This window comes from Monopterus albus, unplaced genomic scaffold, assembly GCF_001952655.1.
Source record: "Monopterus albus unplaced genomic scaffold, M_albus_1.0 scaffold31.1, whole genome shotgun sequence".
In the NCBI taxonomy this organism is placed as follows: Eukaryota; Metazoa; Chordata; class Actinopteri; order Synbranchiformes; family Synbranchidae; genus Monopterus; species Monopterus albus.
Genome location: NW_018127911.1, coordinates 6,185,951 through 6,207,720, shown reverse-complemented (window position 1 = coordinate 6,207,720; position 21,770 = coordinate 6,185,951). Strand labels below are relative to the sequence as shown.

General features: G+C 38.7%; 1 protein-coding gene across 4 annotated transcripts in view; it reads left to right on the top strand.

Moving 5' to 3' along the window:
- LOC109958184 (CUB and sushi domain-containing protein 3-like) overlaps positions 1-20,578 on the top strand; it is a 229,504-nt gene extending 208,926 nt beyond the window's left edge. For all 4 annotated transcript variants that reach the window (XM_020596611.1, XM_020596613.1, XM_020596612.1 and 1 more), the window contains 10 exons: positions 884-1,057; positions 1,656-1,729; positions 3,877-3,988; positions 9,747-9,926; positions 10,417-10,482; positions 13,931-14,089; positions 14,516-14,628; positions 15,362-15,449; positions 17,205-17,346; positions 18,102-20,578. In XM_020596611.1, coding sequence (XP_020452267.1) covers positions 884-1,057; positions 1,656-1,729; positions 3,877-3,988; positions 9,747-9,926; positions 10,417-10,482; positions 13,931-14,089; positions 14,516-14,628; positions 15,362-15,449; positions 17,205-17,346; positions 18,102-18,261 — 1,268 coding nt within the window. In that variant the 3' untranslated portion in view covers positions 18,262-20,578. The remainder of the gene's footprint in view (positions 1-883; positions 1,058-1,655; positions 1,730-3,876; positions 3,989-9,746; positions 9,927-10,416; positions 10,483-13,930; positions 14,090-14,515; positions 14,629-15,361; positions 15,450-17,204; positions 17,347-18,101) is intronic.
- Positions 20,579-21,770: the final 1,192 nt, after the last annotated feature.

Genomic DNA, 21,770 nt, shown 5'->3' with positions numbered 1-21,770 from the left:
TAGAAAGAGATGTTGGCAGGCTGTCAAATGGATGACTTCTCTCCCCATCAAACCCACTTAGGCTAAATTATTCCAGTCGATTTCATTAGATACCTATAAGCAAAAAATTGTCAGAGCAGTAGTGAGAATCCAACAGGTTTCATCTCTAGGGACTGTGGTTGGAGTCCCATCAAAAAGGAAATATCATCAAGAGGTGTGCAGAGCAGGGGGGGCAATGGTTCCAATGGTTATTTTGATCTAAAACTGAGTGCTTGGTCCTCCCTGAGACCTCTTTGCTGTGAGATATGCACATATCTATTGTAACAATTAGAACAATTCATCCTGAGACAAAAATGTCAATGCATTTGCCCACATGTGATAAAAAATAAATAAAATTGTGAAAACTGTAACAAGCATAATATTAATGTAATTTGAATAATCCAGTCCATGCAGACTATCTGAATCATACAGAAGGATAATCATTTGTATAGTCAGGTACTCAAATATAGGAGACATAATAAAAAGCCTGTTAAAAACATCAAATCTCACAGCCGCAGTAGAAACTACTGTCGGCACTCTTCATGGTCTGACCTTGTATGGGTACAGCAGCAGCCCACACGGCTTATAACTTCTGAATTAAATGTTGAATAGTCTACTAAATGCTGCGATCAGTTGACTAGTTGCTGCAATATTCCTTATGTGTTATGCTGTTAAAAAGAGGTAAATGTTTGAATTGTAAAAATGGGGTAGATCAATATTGGTTCAATGATGGCATGAACAGGAGGGATGGTGTTACAGTGCAGTGTTTGCACAAATACTTGCAGGAAAATGGATAACATCTGTGTTGCGTTTGTTGGCCCTCCATTTCTCACATCAGCAGTATCCCACATTTCTTCTTCTGCAGCCAAGTTCTGTGGAGACCCTGGTACTCCTGCCAAAGGACGGCGAGAAGGACGCAGTTTCATCTTCAAGTCAGAGGTGACATTTAGCTGCAATGCCCCATACGTGCTGGTGGCATCAGCAACACGCATGTGCCAGCAGGACGGCACTTGGAGCGGATCTCAGCCTCAGTGCATAGGTACTAGTCTGTATGTTGGTTCAGCTAATCCTCAAAATAACCGTGTTTCAGACTGCAGTGTAATTATTTCAGAAGAGTCAGTTAATATTTCTGCTGTTTTTCCTTGCAGTTTCATTATTGATCACTATCCCAGGTTTTGCCTTTTTTCATGCAGGTGATGAGAATTTCTAGGTGAATTTGAATCAGCTCATAACTGTCTGGCACTGATGTTAACCCAAATCACAAGAATGAAATACATTATTTATATTGTTACCTTAAGGGTGACGCTTTATATTTGCAGCCAGAAACTGGTGTTGCTAGAAATATTAATTACTGAATAAAAGTTTACCAGATGAATTTAATTTGAATTTAGTCTCACCAGTTGCTAAAGTATCATAGTATAAAGTCCACATTTTCAAGACTATTAAAAGCCATAAAATTCCTGGTCAAAGACTAGGAGACGGCTCATTTTACCATGCCACTTCAGTAATTGCTCTCTGGTACATGGTACACCAGAGAGAAATTGCTTTGTCGTTATCAATGATTGCCCCTCTGTCATACTCTCATTTTGCTCTCCTGCAATCCCTCTGTTCATAGTGGCTATTATTTCTTGTCTCAGAGCACACAAGAACCACGTGTGAAAATCCAGGGACGCCTGAGCATGGCTTTATGAATTATACAACAGGCTTTAAGGTAAAATGGCAAAACACTTCCATGGATACATTTTCTAAAGATGGAGCTATGCACTTTAAGTCTGAGGTGAATTTGTCCCAAGTTGTATTTCAAACAGGACCAGACAAATTACATTGCTGGTTGGAGATACTCTAAGATGACTTGCATTACAGAGAAAAGACATGATGTTTTGTAGCTTGATTTCCATAAATAAGAAATATTACCCAGTACAATTTAGGGTAGTTCAGTACCACTACTACATCTACCGCCTTAAAAATTAGGCTTCATAAAGATTCACGGAGAAGTATTTATTAGAATCCAGTAATGTGCACAGATAAACACACACTTCAGTGTATTTAATATAATATGTAACGTTAAATATGGATGTTGGATACTCAGCTATCACAGAAAATAATATGTTGTGTAGTTTATATTATAGATTATACACTATATACACTGTGATATGCTTCATTAATTTAACTTTGTTCCACAATAAAGCTCCAAATAATCAATATCTGAAGTAGCCTAGCTGCTGTACCTGAACAGCGGAGGTACTGTAGATGAATGAGACCAAGAATGACCAAATGAAAGAACCTTTCAAAACTCACAGCTCTCCTGTGTTACGTGTACTTCTTCTGTTTCAAATGGGCATTTTCCAATTCAGAGGTGTGTCTATATTTTTGTCCTCTCCAGTTACATACACGAGAGGGTGAGAATATTAGGAACACCTCTGAATATAATGTAGTCCAGTACAACACCACCTTTAACTAGGACCTCAATAATAAGCATATCATTGATTTTATACATTTATGATGATTTCATCAGAAACTGAAAAATTCTGAGCTTCATAAACACAGATGCTAAACAAAGTAAAACCATGTTTGTCTTAATGTTTGCACATTTATTGTGGTAAAAAAATCAAAAACCTAAATCTTTCATTTATAAAACTTTTCAGACCCTCTTTCAGTGGCATGCCACACTGTGGCCAGGTGCATCCTGTTTGCTTTAAGATGTGTCTGCTGGAATCCACCTGTAGCAAATTTAATTTAATGGACCTAGTTTAGAAAGGCCCCCACTTGTGTATATAAGGTCCCACAATTCACAGTGCATGTCAGGATGAAAACCCATCCATGAAATCCATGGAACTCTCTGTAGACCGCCGCGGTAGATCGGGGCAAAGGTAGGAAACCATTTATATAGCTCTGAGTGTTCCCAGGAGCACAGTGGCCTCAATAATTGTGAAGTTTGTAACCACCTGGCCACTTTTTCAAATCTTCTGGAAGAAAACCTGCTCCAGAGTACACACAACCTGGGACTTTCAGCATAAGGTTGTCAGCACAAAAACTAAGGGTCTGAATACTTTTGTGGATGTTTTAATACGTTTTGTAAAATTTCTTAAAACATGTTTTACTTTATTGTGGATTCTTAGTGTAGATTGATGAGCAGAAACCACAGCTATTTAATTATTCTTAATTAAATTTACAATAATAAAATATGCAAAAAGTGAATGGCATCTGGACAGCAGTGTGAACATTGTTGTAAAACAAGCAATGCCAAAATGAATCCTAGTAAAAACTGATATCATGATCACTGCTGTGTGCTCGGTAGCTCCCTTGAGATGCTTTCACCTCATATACTTCATTTTATATCCTCCCTGTCGTCTTTTAGAGTGTCACTTACAAACCAAGTGCAAATAATTTCTCCACAACATTCAGCTGATTATCTGATGTGAAATTTGTCTCAAATGAAAGCCCAAGCAGCATATTATTTGGATTGCTGCTTATAATGGCTGTAGTCTTGCATTTTTCTGCATTACTGAACAACTTTGCCAATATCTTGACACTTTGAATGAAAAAATCCTATGCAGATGGTGTCTTTAAACAGTTGACTGGGATGGTGGCTGAAAATAGAATTTATTAGGATAACTGAAAACAGTTTGGCACCATATTTTTACCAAAACGTAATTTCTCTGAGTTTGTAATGTCTTTGCATCAGAATACAAATATGGGCTGTCACCTCTTGGAATATTCTCCACACTCTACAGATAGCAGTTTAAAAAGGGGAAAAACTTTCAAGTGCAGTAGTTTTTCCAGGCTCTTTAGATTTGATGCTGGGAGCCTATTGGCATTTGTATCAGTGTATTGACTCTTCTGTCTGTGTGTGGCCAGGTGGGCAGCAGATTAGACTTCCAGTGCCAACAGGGACACCTATTGCAGGGCTCTACCACCCGGATCTGTTTGCTAGATCTCACCTGGACCGGCGTCCAGCCCACCTGTGTCCGTGAGTACTGTTTCTCCTGCTCTTTTGCTACTGTATGTCTCTTACTCACTCACCCAGTCTGTTTTTCACTACCCTTTCTGTCATCTTGTCATTGTTTATTCGCATTGCTGCCAACTTACAACCCCCTCCCTCTGCCGATGCCTCTTTCCAGTGCAACCTCTCTCATTCGCTCAATTCTGCCATAGCCTTTGACCTCCCAGTAGATTGCAACTCACACCTCAATCAACCTGCCATCTAAGTCATTCTGAGAGCTAGGTGTTGACCATGATTATTTTTTTAACCGCTGACCAGCTCTGAACTAGACCTGGGCAGTTTTGACCGGCCGCTTTGCCAAGTGCTTTTCTAACCTGTGATGTAATCCAGTATGACAGTGGAATTCCTTTGAGAAATATTTCTAACTCAGTTCTTATTATAGTTTGCATTTTACTATGTGCTTACAGTGTAAACAGTTGAGCTTTGTGATAATAAGGGGATTCACATTACAGTCTATTTTGTAATCCTGATTTCTTAACATCACAATTTCCTGGAGTTGTTTGTGCTGAGGAAGCATAAACATTGTAATACCAACTCCTCATTCTCTGCCCGATCTACTCTGCAGCACAGCTTTGTGTAATATAGTGGGATGAAGGGAAGATTTAGAGGTGCTGGGAATCCTTGAATATGTACATGCTCTATTTTTATTGTGCATGCATTCAGTTGCCTGTTTACTAATTCCACCTAGCTGAAGCTAATACAATATAACAGGTCAAATGAGGGGTGTGCATGTGAATGTACAGTATGCAACCATGGGCCATTTACAGTGTTTGAGTAAAACATTTATTCAGATAATTTTTTATAAATTTATAAGCTATAGCACAGAGCAAACCTGCACATAATATAATTGGCACTCTTTGTAAAATAAGTGGTGTAATTAATTGCAACTTTTTGTTGCCATGTAATTTAAATTGTCTAAAACTTTAAACAGTTGACGACAACAACAACAAAAAAGAATCCAAAAAGCACTCCTTGCCTTTCTTGCCCCACCTGTAACTTCAAACTCTTGACCCTGTCATCTGGTGCACTAAGGAATAACTCGGGAGGTTGTGCATACCCTGGCTGCCTAATGACATTTATTCTCAGTACTCAGTAATTGATATACTCTCTGGAAAAGGTTTGACAGCTGTGTCAGAGGACTAAGAATATCTTCATGTGGATAAATGACTGATACAAAGGTGGATCAAACAGTGATTTCCTTCTTTCAAGAGTTGCAAGCATTGCTGCCAAAACGTTTGTGAGGTGGAGATGGCATGGCCTATGACAGATACCCTTTGTCTCAGAGCTTCTAAGAAAAGAGTACAATAGCAAAAATAAATGATAATTCAACCAACATGGAAGATAAACCACTAAACAATAAATGAAAAAATACATTTCTCTTCTTTGAAATTTAAATTGCTTAAAGTCACTTTCAAGTTGTTGAACATCAGCTTTTTTTATTCTCCTCTGAGGAAACCAAACGCATAATGTAGCTTATTTTACATTATTATGGAGATGATTCAGCTGCTGCTGTCTTAAAGGCTTAATATAATGTGGCTTCAGAAATTATTCAGATCAATTCACATTGCCACAGGTGGGCTCTACTGTAATTCTATCCTCATCTCCAGGAAAATTCAAGCAGACAGGATGCTCCGAACCATAATTTGCAGTGAACACAGTAAGGGGTCTAAATAGTTGTGTATGTATAAATGAGAGATTTTCATTTGTGATTTTTTTTTTTCTTTCCAAAATAAATCTGTAAGAATGTCTTAAAATTCTGCCAAACTATGTAACTTTGAGAAAGTTACTGGTGCCACAGTGAAAAATATGAAATTAATAGTGGATTTATCATCTGTAAACTTTTATATTTTCATGCAGTCTCATATTTTAAGTGTTACTGAAACATATAACATGTTTATTTCTGAAAATTGTGATGCCACTGATTGTTGAATCATTTCATTTGATTGATTTTGAGTTGCTGATGAATATTCTCAGCTCTGAGAGGTGCATTGAATCCCAGTGAATGGTCTTTGAGAGATCCCTTTCTTCAGCCATTATGGATTTGAATACCAGCATCCACATTTACTTTCACAGTGCTAAATATAAAATAACATGCTTTGCATAACCTTCTGTTTAACCATGATGTTGTAAGGCCAGAGGAATGATGTTTTGAGGTTTCATCTCTTCTGATTTTTAGGTGCAGTTTCTTTCTCAGACTTGTTTGTCTCTGCTGAGGTTGCCACTTTCCCCGAGCTGCTCTCTGGCTCTGGTCCCCTCTGATGGCTTGAAAATGTTTTTGATTTTTCTCTGCTCTTGTCCTGTCACTGTTACCACTGGAATTAAAACAGAAATGTTTCTCTGATGTTCACCAGGTTCTACCCCACACTTTAAGAAATGCATTTTTAAATTTATCATATGTTTTTACAAAGGAAAAACTTGCCTTAATATTACAGAAATATTTGCAAGGTCATGTTAAAGAACCATTTTAGTAGTGCTGTTCATAAATTACAACCTGGTAAACTTATAGTTCATAGTATAATCTTTAAATAACATTAACTTTGCAATGCATTGGCTTGTTAACAGGCAAGTGGTAGAACCATCCAGTAGATGTTACATATTTATGTCATATAGCAGGCTCTGTATGTTGCTATTCAAAGAACTTGCTAACTTTACATTTGCAGCAAATTGTACAGCTCTGTGTGCAAATCATGTAAAATTATGTCATTCTGGCATTAAAGATTAGATATAGTTGTTAAATTTGAAAAGTTACACTTTCGTAATATGCATTAATGAGCTGCACATACATACATTTGCATTATTATTTTTGATAAATGCATATTTAGGAGTACAGTGATTATATCACTGGAGATCCAAAAATAGAAACGAAAAAGTTAAAACATGGCTATGAGGTCATTTTTAGTCTCTTGATGTATAATATTATACAGACCCAGTGGGCTGTCTGGCCCATAATACATCGACGGAAAACTACGGTTATGTACAGTATATGTATTCAGTACAAGTGTGTGTGTGTGTGTGTTTTGTTTTTTTTCATGTCAGTGTTTTGTTTTTGTTTTGTTTTTTTTGTTTTTTATTGACAACTACTCCTTTGGGGAGGGGGCTAAGGAAAGTGCGTTTTGTATACTCTGAGATCCATGAGGAGAGGACGGCCCTCTCCTGTGGGCTGCTGTTCACAGGGAGGCGTCTGTCAGCCAAGCATGGCCACATAGTTCCTGCAGTGGCTTCACCGAATTCAGCTGAAGCTGTCAAACCAATGTGTTTCTCTCTACTGGTGTCTTTACTCATAGAACTCAGCTACATTAAAGCTTATGTTTAACTAATGTTATACTGGTGTGGTGGATGTTTGCTGTAGCAAGTGCTTGTGTTAGTTACAGGTAGGCTATAGCTAATGTTAGCTGTAACTAACATCAGCAGTGCACAGCCACTTATCAGAGCCTTTCTGTGGGATCTTCTGGGACTTTCTGCCACACAGTAACGCTAGATAACACCATCTGGAATGGGGCTAATGAATTTTAGATCTTCCTGGAGCAGAAAAGTGGCAGAGTGAAAGAGATGGTCTGAGAAGTACTGTTGAACTTAGGGAAGCCGCTGACGTTGGCATCTGATTCAACAGTTAAGGGAGACATGTTACAACACATAGTGACATTGTGTTTGTGTTTACACCTCTGAATGTTGTGAAAGGGCCAAAACAGTGACGGAAGTAAAACTGAAAGAAAAGACTTTGGCATTGAAAAACACTGACATCAACAAAAAATCTGAAGATTGTCACTGGACAAAAAAATCTTTTGCATTGAAAAAGACTTGTGTTATTAAAACATCTGAATTTTTCCAGTACTTCCAGTGTTTCCCCCCACATACAAATGTTTTAATGTCAGTGTTTGCTTTTTCAGTTTTCTTTTCAATGCCAAGCTTTATCTTTCAGTGCAAAGACTAAAGTTGTCAATCTGGTACCATATCTTGGCCATTGCCTGCTCTTGCAGTCTGTAGTTGGCCAACCTTCTCTGCCCTAAGAAACCCATCAGCGCAGCTGTCTCTGTTGTCCATGTCCCTAACTAATGTACTCTATCGCAGATAGCTAAGAACATTCCATGTTGTTGTGTTCCAGAAACAGCGATGGTGTCGATAGTGGCCTCATGCAGTCTCAGGGCTGACACTTGCAGTGCTGTTTGAAGTGTAAATATACATGGCACTGTCAGCAGAACTTGATGAGGGATGTGACATGTCTTTGATACAAGTTAATTCATTGGCCTTGTAAGTGTCTTCAGTATTCATGGCTGACAAACTCTACAACAACTCAACAGTTTGTCATTTTAAATGGGTTACATAGATGTGTGCTCAGGTACAGAGAAGGAAGTTTATTTAAATTTTTTAGATATTTATGTATGTCTCCAGACTTTATATTTACAACTTAGGGTATGAGGCAGTTTTACTTTTTCTTGAAGTGTCAATAGATTTCCTAATTCTAAATTTATGAAGTCATTACAAAAGCTCTGGTTGGCACATGCAGATGACTTACTGTACAATGCATCAGTCTTTCTGAATGTATACTAAATTGTTATAGACCCTCTGAACCCGAATACAAGATAAATAAGGCAAGTATCCCAGATTTCAGCACTGAACTTTGAACTTGTTTTACTTTATAGAGGACTGACAAATTGGTTTTTTTTTCCACACAGCCATACAAAAATAATATCTACCAAAAGGAATTTCTTACAGTCTCATCATCTTTCATAAAAAAGACTGGGTTTCAAGCTGGCATCTTTTCCAAACCCTATATGTCATTAAGATGCCATGAGGGACTGATTGGGTTCTGTGACTCACAGCTGTCACCCGTTTGACAGCTGACAACATTTTTCCTTCACTTGCAGGCAGAAAATTATTTAGCGATTTTCGCATTATTGTTGATGCCTCAGAATCTGAGGGATTTCAGTGTTTTGGTGGTGTGTGGAGATTTGAATAAGTTTTGTAGAAAGTTTGTTGATGTGAAAAATGAAACCAAGTATACTCAACCCATTCATGAGAAACATGGTCTATACGGGGCCGGTGTTTTGTCAATTCAATTCAAATTTATATGCATAGCGCCAAATCACAACAAAAGTTATCTCGGGACACTTTACTAGACCTTTCTATCATCACTATTATTATAGAGGGGAAACCCAACACAGCTGCAGTTTTTGTTTCTGATTGAACTAAACTAAGCTTTTCATCACACCTAAATCAGCATGTCACTAGCCTCCTGATTTTTGAAACAGAATAACTGCATAGGCTAAGAAAGTCAAAAGTGCATCTTCTCTCTAAATCCAACAAGAATACAAAAACAGAGCCAGAGGGGTTTTTTTCTTTAGCTGAATTATAATGAGCTTAGCCAGACCTTTCTGTTGTACAGGTACAGCATTGTAACATGAGGTACTCTGTGGCTCACAACCCGAGACTATGGTTAAATGACAATTTGTGCAGTTTTTTTAACTTAATATAAAACATCTTCATTTTATCGTATCAGCAAAGAAACTAGATATGTTAGAGTATCAATATGCTCCGTAATAGCCCCCTGAACTTACATTGTAAAATATGTGCTTCTCTTTTAATCTTTTTTTTTTTTTCCTGACTATCTCCCATCTCTCCCTCCCTCCTCCCCAGTGAGGGCTTAATTATCATGCTATCTGTGTATGTGTTTACATTGGTCTGTGTGTGTGTATACTAATGTGTCTGCCCTCTGCTTGCTCTCCAGCTCACTCCTGCAAGCAGCCGAGGAGCCCAGCTCACGCTGACGTCATGGGTCTAGACCTGCCCTCCTACGGTTACACCCTGGTGTACACCTGTCAGCCAGGTTATTTCCTCTCTGGGGGTTCAGAGCACCGTGTCTGCCGCTCTGACGGCAGCTGGACTGGCAAGGTGCCTGTATGCAGAGGTATGTGGTAGGCAGGGTTCTGTCTGGGCAGATGGTGTGGAGAAGGGGGATGGAGTAAATGTTAAGGTGTTAAGTGGGAAGGTAATGGCCATGCATAAAAGTAGAGGGAGGGTATGGGCAGTTTATAGGAATGTATAATTGTACTGCTGCTCACTCTTACCTCAGTCTAATTAACCACTAATGAATTATCATGGGGATTTTGAATTTCTGTGATGTTCTCTGTAAACCTACTATGTCACTGTACTGTCAGCCAAGTGCTCTGCGCCTGTTAAGATTCATTATTTTAAATTGAAGTTTTGGTAATGTGTTGATTTTCAAATACTTATTAGAACTGAGCCGCCATTAGAACTGAGCCACCAGAGAGTCTACCAAAGTGAGGAATTTAATTCAGGTGGCATGTGAACAATGTTTAATTTGCCAGAACCCTTCAGCTGTTAAGCCTTGCTGTGTATCACATCTTTGTAACATGCTTATTTATTTTCCTCTGCAGTTGGCTCCAAATCACATGAGAAAACTGTCAAACCTGTACCAGGAACACCAAGCCCTAAAATAAATGGTGAGGTTTCAATTACACAAGCTGTGTAACTAATAGCCATAGAAATCACCAGTTTTGCAGATATCTTTTTAGCACCAGCATCAGCTAAAGAAGGTTTTTTTGGACATTAAAGACTCTTTATGTCATTACGCACTTTCTGGTTAGTGTTGGTACTAGCACTGTGTACCTGTCCAGTAAGTTTAGCGTATTGTTTTATACAGTGACTAAATTTGTGTGTATCTTTGTCAAAACCATAGATTTCATGTTTCACAGGCTCTCTGTCTTGCTATAGTACCTGAGAGACAGCATGTCAGAGATATTGCTATGGTATCAACAAGTCTTTACCAAAGACTAGCAATGATCTATCAGCCAGTTTTTAGGTACACCATTCAAATTTACCAAGGAAGGTGAAACTGTATTGTAAAAGCAAGCGCTGGTAGCATTTACCATTAGTTACATTTTGCTTCTGCTTTGTCAGGGGTTTGGGCCACAGGGTAATGTCAGACCCATATGAGTTCCAGTGCAAACATCCTCTGTCAACAGACAAGGCATGGAGTTCACCAGCCCACTTTGCAAATGCATTAGCAAGTAGAAAAGCAGCCTTCCCAGACAGTCTGAATTGCAGCCTGATCACAGGTACTCGGTAATGAATCCAGTCCCTCAGTGACCAGACACATAACTGAATGTGATCTGGGTGAGAATGCCAGTTGGCCCTCCAGCTGCGACAGAAGAATAAGTTGGCAGATCTGTATCCTCCCTGGCCAACTTGGAGGCACCAGCAACACTCTGTGGTTGCACCTGTCTATTTTGTGAAGCATCAACATGAGTTGTGGTACCAGAGGGACGGCATGCAGAAGACAGTTTAGCCATCGATGTGCCAGCACATCCTGACCCAGCAACATTCTCACAGAGAGAACCACAATGGGCCCTGTGTCGACATATCTGAGGCAAACAGCTTGACCTCTGTTCTGCTATAAGTCTGATGTAGAGAAGCCTCTGAGCCTTCCACAGACTGACTGGATTGGTGCCGCCTTGGCAGTTCACATGTGAGACTGTGAACATGTTGTCTAACCATATAAGGACATGCTTGTCATTCATAAAAGGAAAAAAGTGCCTGATGGCCAGATACACTGCAGGCAGCTCCAGTTCATTTATATGTTGGAGCCTCTGCTGAGGGCTCCAGTCCTCCTTGACTGTCCTGTGATTTTATACAGCACACCTCCCAGAGGGAGAGGCGTAAGTGACCACCCTAAGGAAACGCTGCTGCACAAGTGAGCCCTGCTCATCCAGGGCTTCAGAAAATGAAGGCACTGGCTTGAGACAGTTACCATCCTGCCTTGAAGCCACCAGGGGTCAAGAGCCAGTTTGTTGAGCCAGACTATGTAAGAGCCCCAGAGGAATGGCTGCTGCTGTCAGTTTGCCCATTTAGCAGAGGTATAAGGTACATTGCAAGTCTCTCATAAGCATCTATGTTTCCCTCTCGTGTCTGTATTCCTTGCGTCTTAGTCCTTTCCACGTGAGGCAAGGCAGTTTTATTTACCGTGTAATGCTCATGTCATACACACTGACAATTCAAAGAGCTGTACATAGGCAAAGAGAAACATTAACAGCATTTTAAACAATAAACGTTAAGACCAGGTTAAGTAAGATGCTAGGAAAAATGCGAGGATAGAGGAATGAAAGAAACATGTTTTTAGATACACGAGACATCCTTTCCTCCAATCCTTCATCTGAAGCCTTCAGTCACCATCACATTTTTAATAAAGGGGTATGTTGGTTCATAAAATACTTTTTAAATGGATATTCTCACGTATCCTCTCACCCCTGGCTTCTCCAGACATGCTCTTTGCTCCTCAGAGCAGATACAAGTGTACTGCCCTGTCATCAATTCTCGCTCGATGCAGAAGTGGTTCTGGTTGAGCAAGGAGTGAGTCATCTAAGAGACTTGGGATGTACCGATAGCTTTTATGCTGTGCTTCCTGCCTTTCTGAGAGAAAGAAATGAGGTTGAGAATGTCCCTTGGTTATTTGCGAGGAAGGGAAGACCTTCATCATCGCTAAAATCTAGGGCAACACCAATAAATACAACCTGTTGGCTGGAAACAAGAGAACTCTTTTCAGAGCTGATGGTGAGTCCCAGTAGAGTTGCATGGACCACAAGAACCGTTGTGTTCCCTGTTTTCTGCTCTTGCTCTTGGTTAACCAGTCGCCCAAGTACAGAATAATCCATATGTCCTTGGTCTGTAGTGGAGAAAGTGCTGCCACAGTAGATAGGTAGGTGCCATATTCCGTCAACACGGATGACATGAGGGAGTTAAGAACACCCCACTGAGGTCAGTAACATAAAAAATTTAACTGTAAAAAGTTTCAAGCACCATAATAACTCCGAACACAAACGAGCAAAAGCACTATCAGTTGAGACTTAAAGTGTACAGAGGAGATAAAAGTGGCAGCTTACAGAAAAGTCACTGTGCACAGAATACTCAGCTCTGTTCCAACAAAACCATCAATGGTCACCAGCTATGCAGCCTCTGCAGGAAAAAACGTAGCTCATATTGTAGGATTATGAGGCTACAAGCATAGATGGTAAGCTGCTGTTGGCTAATGCTAATGAGGTATTAAATCTGCGTGGCTGAGCAAGAAGAGGAAAAGGAAATGAATGGGTATCAGGCTCATTTTTCAGATCACTCATGTCGCCCAAGTCATGTGACTTATAAGGTCTTGATCTCCTGCACACGTCTGTGATAGACAACAAGATTTTACATACCATCTGTGGCAGTGAGGAAGAATGAATGAATCATTTTAAGTAATAAGCTACAGAATAGCAATGTCACTCACTTGCAAAATATTGTTACATGACATCCAAGTCTTCTCTTAAAACTTGAGCCAATAACTACAAAATATTACCAGGTAAATTCTGCTGTTGGTAATTATTCAAACTTTTATTAGGTGTATTGATGCTAATGACTTTTGCATTGCTGCAGTAATAATCAACATGTAATTTCCTAGTAAATAATTACCAGTAGATAATGAGTGTGCTAGAGAGCCATATGAAAAAGTTTTATAGGGATCAACTAGTAACAAAGTTCTGCCAGGTTCACAGAGTGAATTCATAGCTATCTCTTTCAGAATGTATTTAATTACCATTAATCGAGATTGGCAAATCATATAAGGAGCATAAAATTATTCAAATTGAATGAAAAGATCAGTTGTTTGATATGTTCATTCCACTGCACATCTAATTATCATTTTGCACTGTTGGTGCTAGTATTCCACTTGCATTAGGAGCATAATATTGATTCAATGCTCTTTTAAATGGCACATGCTATGTGCTGCTGGTTAACAGGAATCAAAATATCCACATTTTCATACTGCTGCATTCTTTTCAGGAGGAAAGGAGAGGTGGATGGAGATGCTAGTGCTTTTCTGCCATTGTTTAATGAGTTTTGTTTTATTTCCCTTTCCTTAAGTTCCTGACAACGTTTTTGCCCCTGACTTCATCTGGAAGGGTTCCTATGATTACAAAGGCCAGAAACAGCCCATGACTTTGACAGTCACAAGCTTTAATGCCACGATGGGAAAAGTCAATGCAACTTTAACCGACAGTAGCATGGAGTTTCTGCTCTCTGGTGAGTCATCTATAAATCATCTGTCTTCTACTTCCTCCCCTCCGCCTCGCCTTTCCTCCTCTCACTACCTCTGTGTGTCACTTCCATTTATTTTGAGGGTGCTTCATGTCAATCAGTCAATCACCAAATGATTTCATGCATGAGAGTGGAAATTAACTATTGGCTCAAAGACAGATGTATTAGTCTGTGCTGACTGACTAACTGCCCACTCAAGAGTCACTTGTCTCCTCCCTCAGCACTTTTTTCTCCTGTTCTTATCTTATTTTACTGCGTCTCCTCTCTCCAGCATTTCTTTGATTCCACTCCTTACTTCTCTCTGCTCATTTCTTTAAAAAATTCTTTTATCTTTTCCACCACACTCGCATTGCCTCATCTCGTTATTCACATCATTTCTTTTTTTTTTGCCTCCCCTCCTCTACCCTGTAGGAGTGTTCAAGCGCCAGGAGGCACGCTTAATGCTCCTGCTGTACCAGATGAGAGTGCTGGCTCACAGCTCATTGAGCAGGATTACTGATGAGACCTGGGCAATGGACGGATTTGTGAGTATACATAGGAACTGAAAGCAGCTGGCCATTGATCTTTTAAAGAATGACCAGGAGTTGTGACTGTCTATCATTTTACACACGCACAAGTAGAGTATTACAGGCAATGAGGCTGTAACTACTTGGGAGCCAAAAATAAACCTTCTGTGGACTGAATCGAGCCAATGTTTCCTCATTATTGTTTTTGTCTCATCCTACTTTCCATGCCAACAAAGAAAAATATCACAATGCATGACAAGAAACTGTGGCAACAAGCAGAATAGTAATTTCCTGGCATATTGTCTGTTTTTGTTTACATGTATTTACACTGGCTGTAGATCAGATGCACCAGGTGCTCTGTATGAATCATTTCCATGTTCCCTCATTGACAATTTGCTGAATAAGCCCAGATGCACACACCTGACATCTAAGGGATGTTACAAGAGCAGAAACTTAGAGGTTGGTGGAACTTTAAAAATAAACTTAAAGGTCCACTTAATGCCAGCATGTGGCTGAGCTATTGACTGATAGCACAGTGCACAGCTTCAAGAGCAGGTTTAAACAAAAAAAGGTGTTACTTTTGAAGGTACCATGACAGAATGTGTTAAATACACTAGGTATGTAGTTTTTATGTGGAGTGTAACAGATGCAACACTCTCTTATTGTAGGCGCCAAAAAAGTCACATTTTATTTGTGTAGCTGAAACAAAGTGTGCTGCTTTGCAAACTCTGTGTTGTTTTTGTTCCACCAGGTTTCAGCTGAGCCTGAGGGTGGCAGCTATGTGTTCCAAGGCTTTATACGGGGTAAAGACTATGGACAGTTTGGACTACAGAGAATTGGTATGTTTTTTTTTTCCCCAAATACAATAAGTCCTATTGCCATAGCTCACTTCCCCCCATCTTCCATTTTAGATCATATATAAGCTCCTGCTCCACTCAAGAATGTGTTTTGCTTGTTGTTACTTCACTTGGATGCTTAAGCTTCTTTGTGCACAATGAAGTACGTGCAGAGTCTGACACTCAAAGGCTGTTTACCCTCATTTGCTGAAAAATATTGTGCTTACCTTAAATCTGAGCTTAATGTACATACATACGATGCATGCAGTGGTCGGTGACCTCATAGATAATGTGGAAGTCAGTCGTGTACGAGTTACAGAAGTGTCATGTGGAAACCTAAAACCTTCAGCACACATACGAAAAGACTTTTCAGTGAAAGAGATATCTTGTGTCCAGTAGTTTATCTTTTGAAATTAGTACTGTTTGTACATTCAAAGACTAAGATATTCTGAATAAGGCTGACAACATAAATTTATTTTTAGGGAATTTTAACAAGCTCATTTAACTTTTTTTTGTGTAATAATCATATCAGGCACTAATTATTAGTCAAAGCAGTTTGTACATCTTAGAGCATGTCTGGAGGGGATCTTTAAAGGATAACTAAGTTTGTTACTTTTGCTGTCATGGCAAATCCATATTATATTATATGATCTTATTTTCATGAGACACATGAAAACATGTTTGCCAGCACATATAGTATTTTCTCTTTTAGTGTAAATGAATCATTCATTGTCACTGGGTGATACACTCCTTCTACATGTAGAAAAAACTAATAGGACATTTATAGACAGGTGTCTTTCTAGTAACATCTACTATTACTGTGGGTTTCAGTGCAACACTCATTTAAAAATATTAAACAGCTGTTCCAAACAGTAAGCTGCACAATATTTGCTCTGCGTTTGTACCATACATTCATGTAGCCTCCTGTATAGTGAGTCTCCCCTAATACCTGCACCACCTATTGTCACACAGCACAGAGAAGATTATCCCCTTCCACGCTATTGTCCTTCATTTCTTGCTCAACATTACCGCCACCATCATCTCATAAGTGTCTTCAACAAGATTATCACAGTGGCAGTAACCATTACCAGTATGATCATTATGAGTGTCGTCTCTATCAGCTGGCTGCGGCATTTTCAACTTATCACCGTCATCATCATTGTCATCATTGTCATCAGCAGCAGCAGATGATACTTTTTTTTTTTTTTTTTTTTTTTTTTTTTTTATTGTTCCACTTTGTTTCTCCAGTGTTTGTGCAGTTTTGTTAGCCTGTGTATCCATCAGTCTTGAAGGAAACTTTGAGTGTTAACTTAAGTAAAAGTAGCAATACAATAGTGTAAAAAAATACTTTGTTACAACTAAAACTCCTGCCTTCAAAATGTTAAATAAGAAAAGTGCAAAAGTATTAGCATTAGCAAAATATACTTATACATAAAGTTCCCAAAGTAAAATGGTCATTATGCAGAATGGCACAGTTCCCACTGATGTATGTCATATTACTGGATTAGAGCTATTATGCATTATTGTATACATCACATTTAACACTGCAGCTGGTAAAAGGGGAGCTAGTTTTAAATACCTTATGTGCTTATAGTTTGGAGAACTTTGCTTACTGCTGTGTAGCTTGTGAATTTCCCTCCAGGGAAATTGAAAAAGTACAGATACTTGAGTAAACATACTTAGTTACTTTCCACCTCTGATGTACATATTTCACTTTTCTCCATATTTTTTTTGCTAATGAGTGTGTTTTGCTTCCAGGTTTAAGTGTGAGGGAGAATGTTACACTCACTGATCTTGAAACCAACGGCTCCACCAACAGCAGTTCTGTTGCTGTTGCTATCCTCGTGCCTTTCTTTGCCCTCATCTTCGCAGGCCTCGGCTTTTATCTCTACAAACAACGGTATGTAGTGTATCCTGGTGTCTTCCATAATAACTTCAAACTTAGCAGCTACTGTACTACTACTGTAATCTATGTCGGTTTGATTTCCACATCAGAAAGTAAGTAGCTGCATTTATGAGTCTGTGTTCTAGGTGGAGTTTTAAAGAGCTGATGCTGAAAAAGTTTTTCACAGCCCAAATTTAGTGGGATGTTTGTAGAGTTGCAGCCAAAAGAAATGCACAGCAAGGTGATGTAGATGGTACAATGTGGCCCACTTCCACATTTTGCTCTAGTGCAGTAACTTTCCTCACTGGTACAGCACCTTACTGGTGAGAGACTTCAAAGTGTGACGCTATAGTTAATATATTACCTTCAAAAACTGCCTTATATAGCAGCATACAGCTGGAATTTTAAATCAGAATAACTTTGATAATATAATGTGTACTGTGCTGTATGCCTGAATACACATGCATTGTACTGTATGAATGTCTGTAATGTGGATGGAGGGATTTTAATTTAAACAGCCTCAAAACAGCACATGCATGTAGAGCCTGTCTCATAGAGTAAACATTTTGCAGTCATTATGGTATTTACCAATGAGCTGGCATAGGGCTCCTCTCACTGCTCTTTTCAACAATAATTACCATTCACCCTCATTTACCTGCTGCAGCTGCCCACACTAAGATAATGGAAACATGTTTACTGGATTGGAAGGAGTGGGAATAATTGGGATACTGTCTCTCAACTAAAATGCAACCTCCTTTTTTTAACCCTAGGAAAACGGATAAAGCGCAGTACACAGGATGTTCGGTCCACGAGAACAACAATGGACAAGCCACTTTTGAAAATCCCATGTACAACACAAACACAAAAGCTGCTGAGGGGAAAGTTGTCCGCTTTGACCCCAATCTCAACACTATCTGCACTATGGTTTGATGTCTGTGGGGTATGAGAGAAAGACAGAAGGAGTGAGGGAGAGAAACAGATGGAGAATACAACTTCTCCTTGTTTACCTAACATGAATATATATAGACATATTTATATTTTCCCTGTTTCTGACGATATTAACGACACAGAATTGTTCAGAAGCATAAAGCACACTTTTGGCAACACTTGTTGCAGTTGCGAATGATCGCATGGAGAAGGTTAAAGATTAGACAGAGGGAGGAGAGATCCCACACCTTTCCAGATCTTCCCATTTTTTTTTGGTGAAGAAAAGCATTCTTTACACTCTGTGAGTGTTGGCTTTATGAATAAAAGAGCCTCTGGCATATAGATGAAATAGAGTATTTTATGTCCTGTAATATAAATCTAGAGGGGTTACTTCACAATGCCAAATGAAAAATTGAAACATTTTCTTTCTAAGGCAACATCCTAGGTCTTTTTGTTTTTGTTTTTGTCTTTGTCTCGCATCCATCCCGGGGAGCGTTAGCTTCCCTTACAGAGGCGGGGAGGCCCTCAACTGTGAGTTGATCAATGTAATCTTTAGTCTATTTTCCGAGCAGTGGGGTATGTGAGAATCAATGAAGAAGAAAAAATAAAACTGACTCTTTCTGAATAGTGCTGGTACTGTAGTCCACTCAAAGTTGTCTGGTCAATTATATCTCTTAATTGGATGGTACTGCTTACTGTCGAAATACATGATCAGAGATTTAATTACTGAGGCGCAGTACAATATATTGAGTGCCACTGAGAACACTAGGGCTTTTATTATTACAATGCAGGTGCTCTGACGATAAATTTTCTTCACACAATAGACAGTGAACATTAGGTTTTGTATCACGTTATGTGCAATGAATTTGTTTTTGACAGAAGTGTTCTTTAGTATGAAAGCTTGTTGCTGACTAGTCTGAGAGTCTAGAAGAGGCAGACTGTACCTTTCAGTATATTAGTGGCTATGCTCCAACAATCCATCTATTTAACCTTGTCTTATGATCTCAAAAGAGTTCTGAAAACAGATTTATTTTAGGTCATTTTTCTTATTGTGGTTTTCCTGCTCTGAGTATTCCCCCCCCCCAAATGTACTAAATTTGGAGTGAATTAACCCCAGCCTTGAGCTGGTTTTTATATATCACGAATCCCAAAGTAGGAGTTCCTTGCTTAATTTTATTAGGCATTACTGAATGACAAAGTTGAGAATGCCTATAGTGCACAGTACCTAGCTGGCCAGGTTTCCCAGAGGTGTATTTAAGCCTGGATGTTGGTAAATCAAAGTACAAAGACGGCTTGCTGTCTTGTTTTATTTAATAAACTGACATGTGTCTGCCTTACTTTAGAGTAGTTCCAAAAAAGAACAAGTGCAACTTCCGCATCATCTCTGGTTTTCATAAAGTGAGCAGTGTTTGTGATCTATTACTCTTTTGGGAAACCATGCCAGTAAATGCTTGAGCCAATACTCCTACTCTGAGACACTTGATAAAAACACAGCCTCAGCCTGTTTTATTGAAGTTCACTGATTCAAACAGTTATTTCAGTGTCTTAGTGAACTGTAAGCTTCTGCCAACAAATGTACAGTACGCATACAAAAATCGCACACATCAGTCATTGGTATTGTATAATCATCTAAGTCCATCCATGATGTTTTAAATATGAAATATGAATTTGACACTTACCACATTTCTACATCATTGCAGTGCCTTGAATACTGTATGGGCATATGTTTTTAATGAAGACAAAACATTTATTGCATTAGTAAAACTGTACATCAGTGTAATTTATCAGCACAGTTTGATTTAGCTGAGTGATGTCAACTCTGACAATTTATCTAAGAGGTGTGTCTGAGCAGCAGCTCATAGTTTCATACATGCGCATGTTGGCAAAAAGTGATCCAGTATAGCAATTGCTGCTATCGTACTTTGTATCATTATGTTGATTCCTGTCATTGCTGTTACAGTTTGTACATTTATACAGTTTTGATACTTGATGGCATTCTTTGGCAAGCTGTCTTGTGTTATCTATGTAATATATTTTGCAAGGTCATATTTCTTATAGATGAAAAAAAGAAATGCATCTGCTGAGAAACAGTATATATGAAGTCATCTAACGTCAGACTCCAGAGTACAGTAGAATGCTTTATTGTACCACACAATAGTTATCCCATCCAAGAACCTGTGTATATGAATATGTACATATTACAAAACTTTTGTAAAGAGATATATTTTTTATGCAAATAAAGCATTTGTAATTTATTGAATATGTTGTGTAAAATTGCACATGTAAATGTCATGTAAGATCAAAAAAGTTTTGTATTTTTTCTTGATCAGCAATGTATAAATCCTTAATTTATATAAAAATATAAAATAATGACCTTCAGTGCTGCTGCTGTTTTTTTTTTTTTATTAATGTTGAATCTATGGCCTATAGGCTCTTACGAAACTCTGCACTGTGCTACAGGATTTGCAACGTAAGGAAAGTTGTTCCAGTGATGTCTGTTTGACCATGAATCAGCTTCTTCTTTCTGTTACACCCATACAGTGTTTTCTTAAGTGAGTTTTCTACTAGCTGTCCGCTGCTTGGTTTAGCCAAATAAGATTTGCACTTATTGTTTCCGTGCAAGGGACACTGTAGGCCTTTAAAGACTGTCTGTGGCAATGCATTGTAGCCAGAAATCCCTGTGAATATTAGCAGTGAAATTCAGTCTCTGCTTCTTAAAAAACAAAAAATTTAAAACTGGAATGGTGGTATAATTTGACTTCCCATTATGGACATCATCCATGCACACATTCAAGAACACTGCTCCGGGGTTTCCTGGTCTTTGCTGTGACCTTAAAATTTACTCTGAAATATGAAGAGCTAACCCACAGATAAAAATGACATTTTAATGTAATTTACTTTGCATTTTAGTTATATTACAGTTGGATTATTTGTATAAATCTTCTGATTTGACACTTTTTAACAATGGCCTTTTATTAACTGCATGGTATAGCAAGAACTGAGACTTTTAAGAAAAGAACACGCACGATATGATCACTGTTGCATTTGAGGGAAATGTGGCAATGTTTCTGCACAAAGAACAGAATATTCTATGATACACTCCTGAAAAGATTTTTGAAAAAAGACATTAGCTTTTTAGTTGAAATTTTAAATTTGAATGTGTGAACAAATTACAAACAGTGTTAACTATCAGAAACTATAGAGATGGGAAATTCATCCTCTGGTGGTCAGAAAAGGAATGTGACAGAGATAACGTACTAAAAGTCAGTAGGAAAAAACCATAAAAATCAGACAACAGCACTTGGCTAACAGGAAGGAGCCTGTTTGATTTCAGACTCAGGTTAAGTATATACCTCAAAGTCTAAGCCTGGTATTTGTGTATGGATCAGAAATATTTGCCAGAAGGCTTTGCCACTGAAGTTTCGTCAAGCAGACTTTACCCATAGGGGGATGATGTAATGTAAGCTGGTGCTGGGCTGAGATTTCATATAATCTAATACACTAATAGTAGC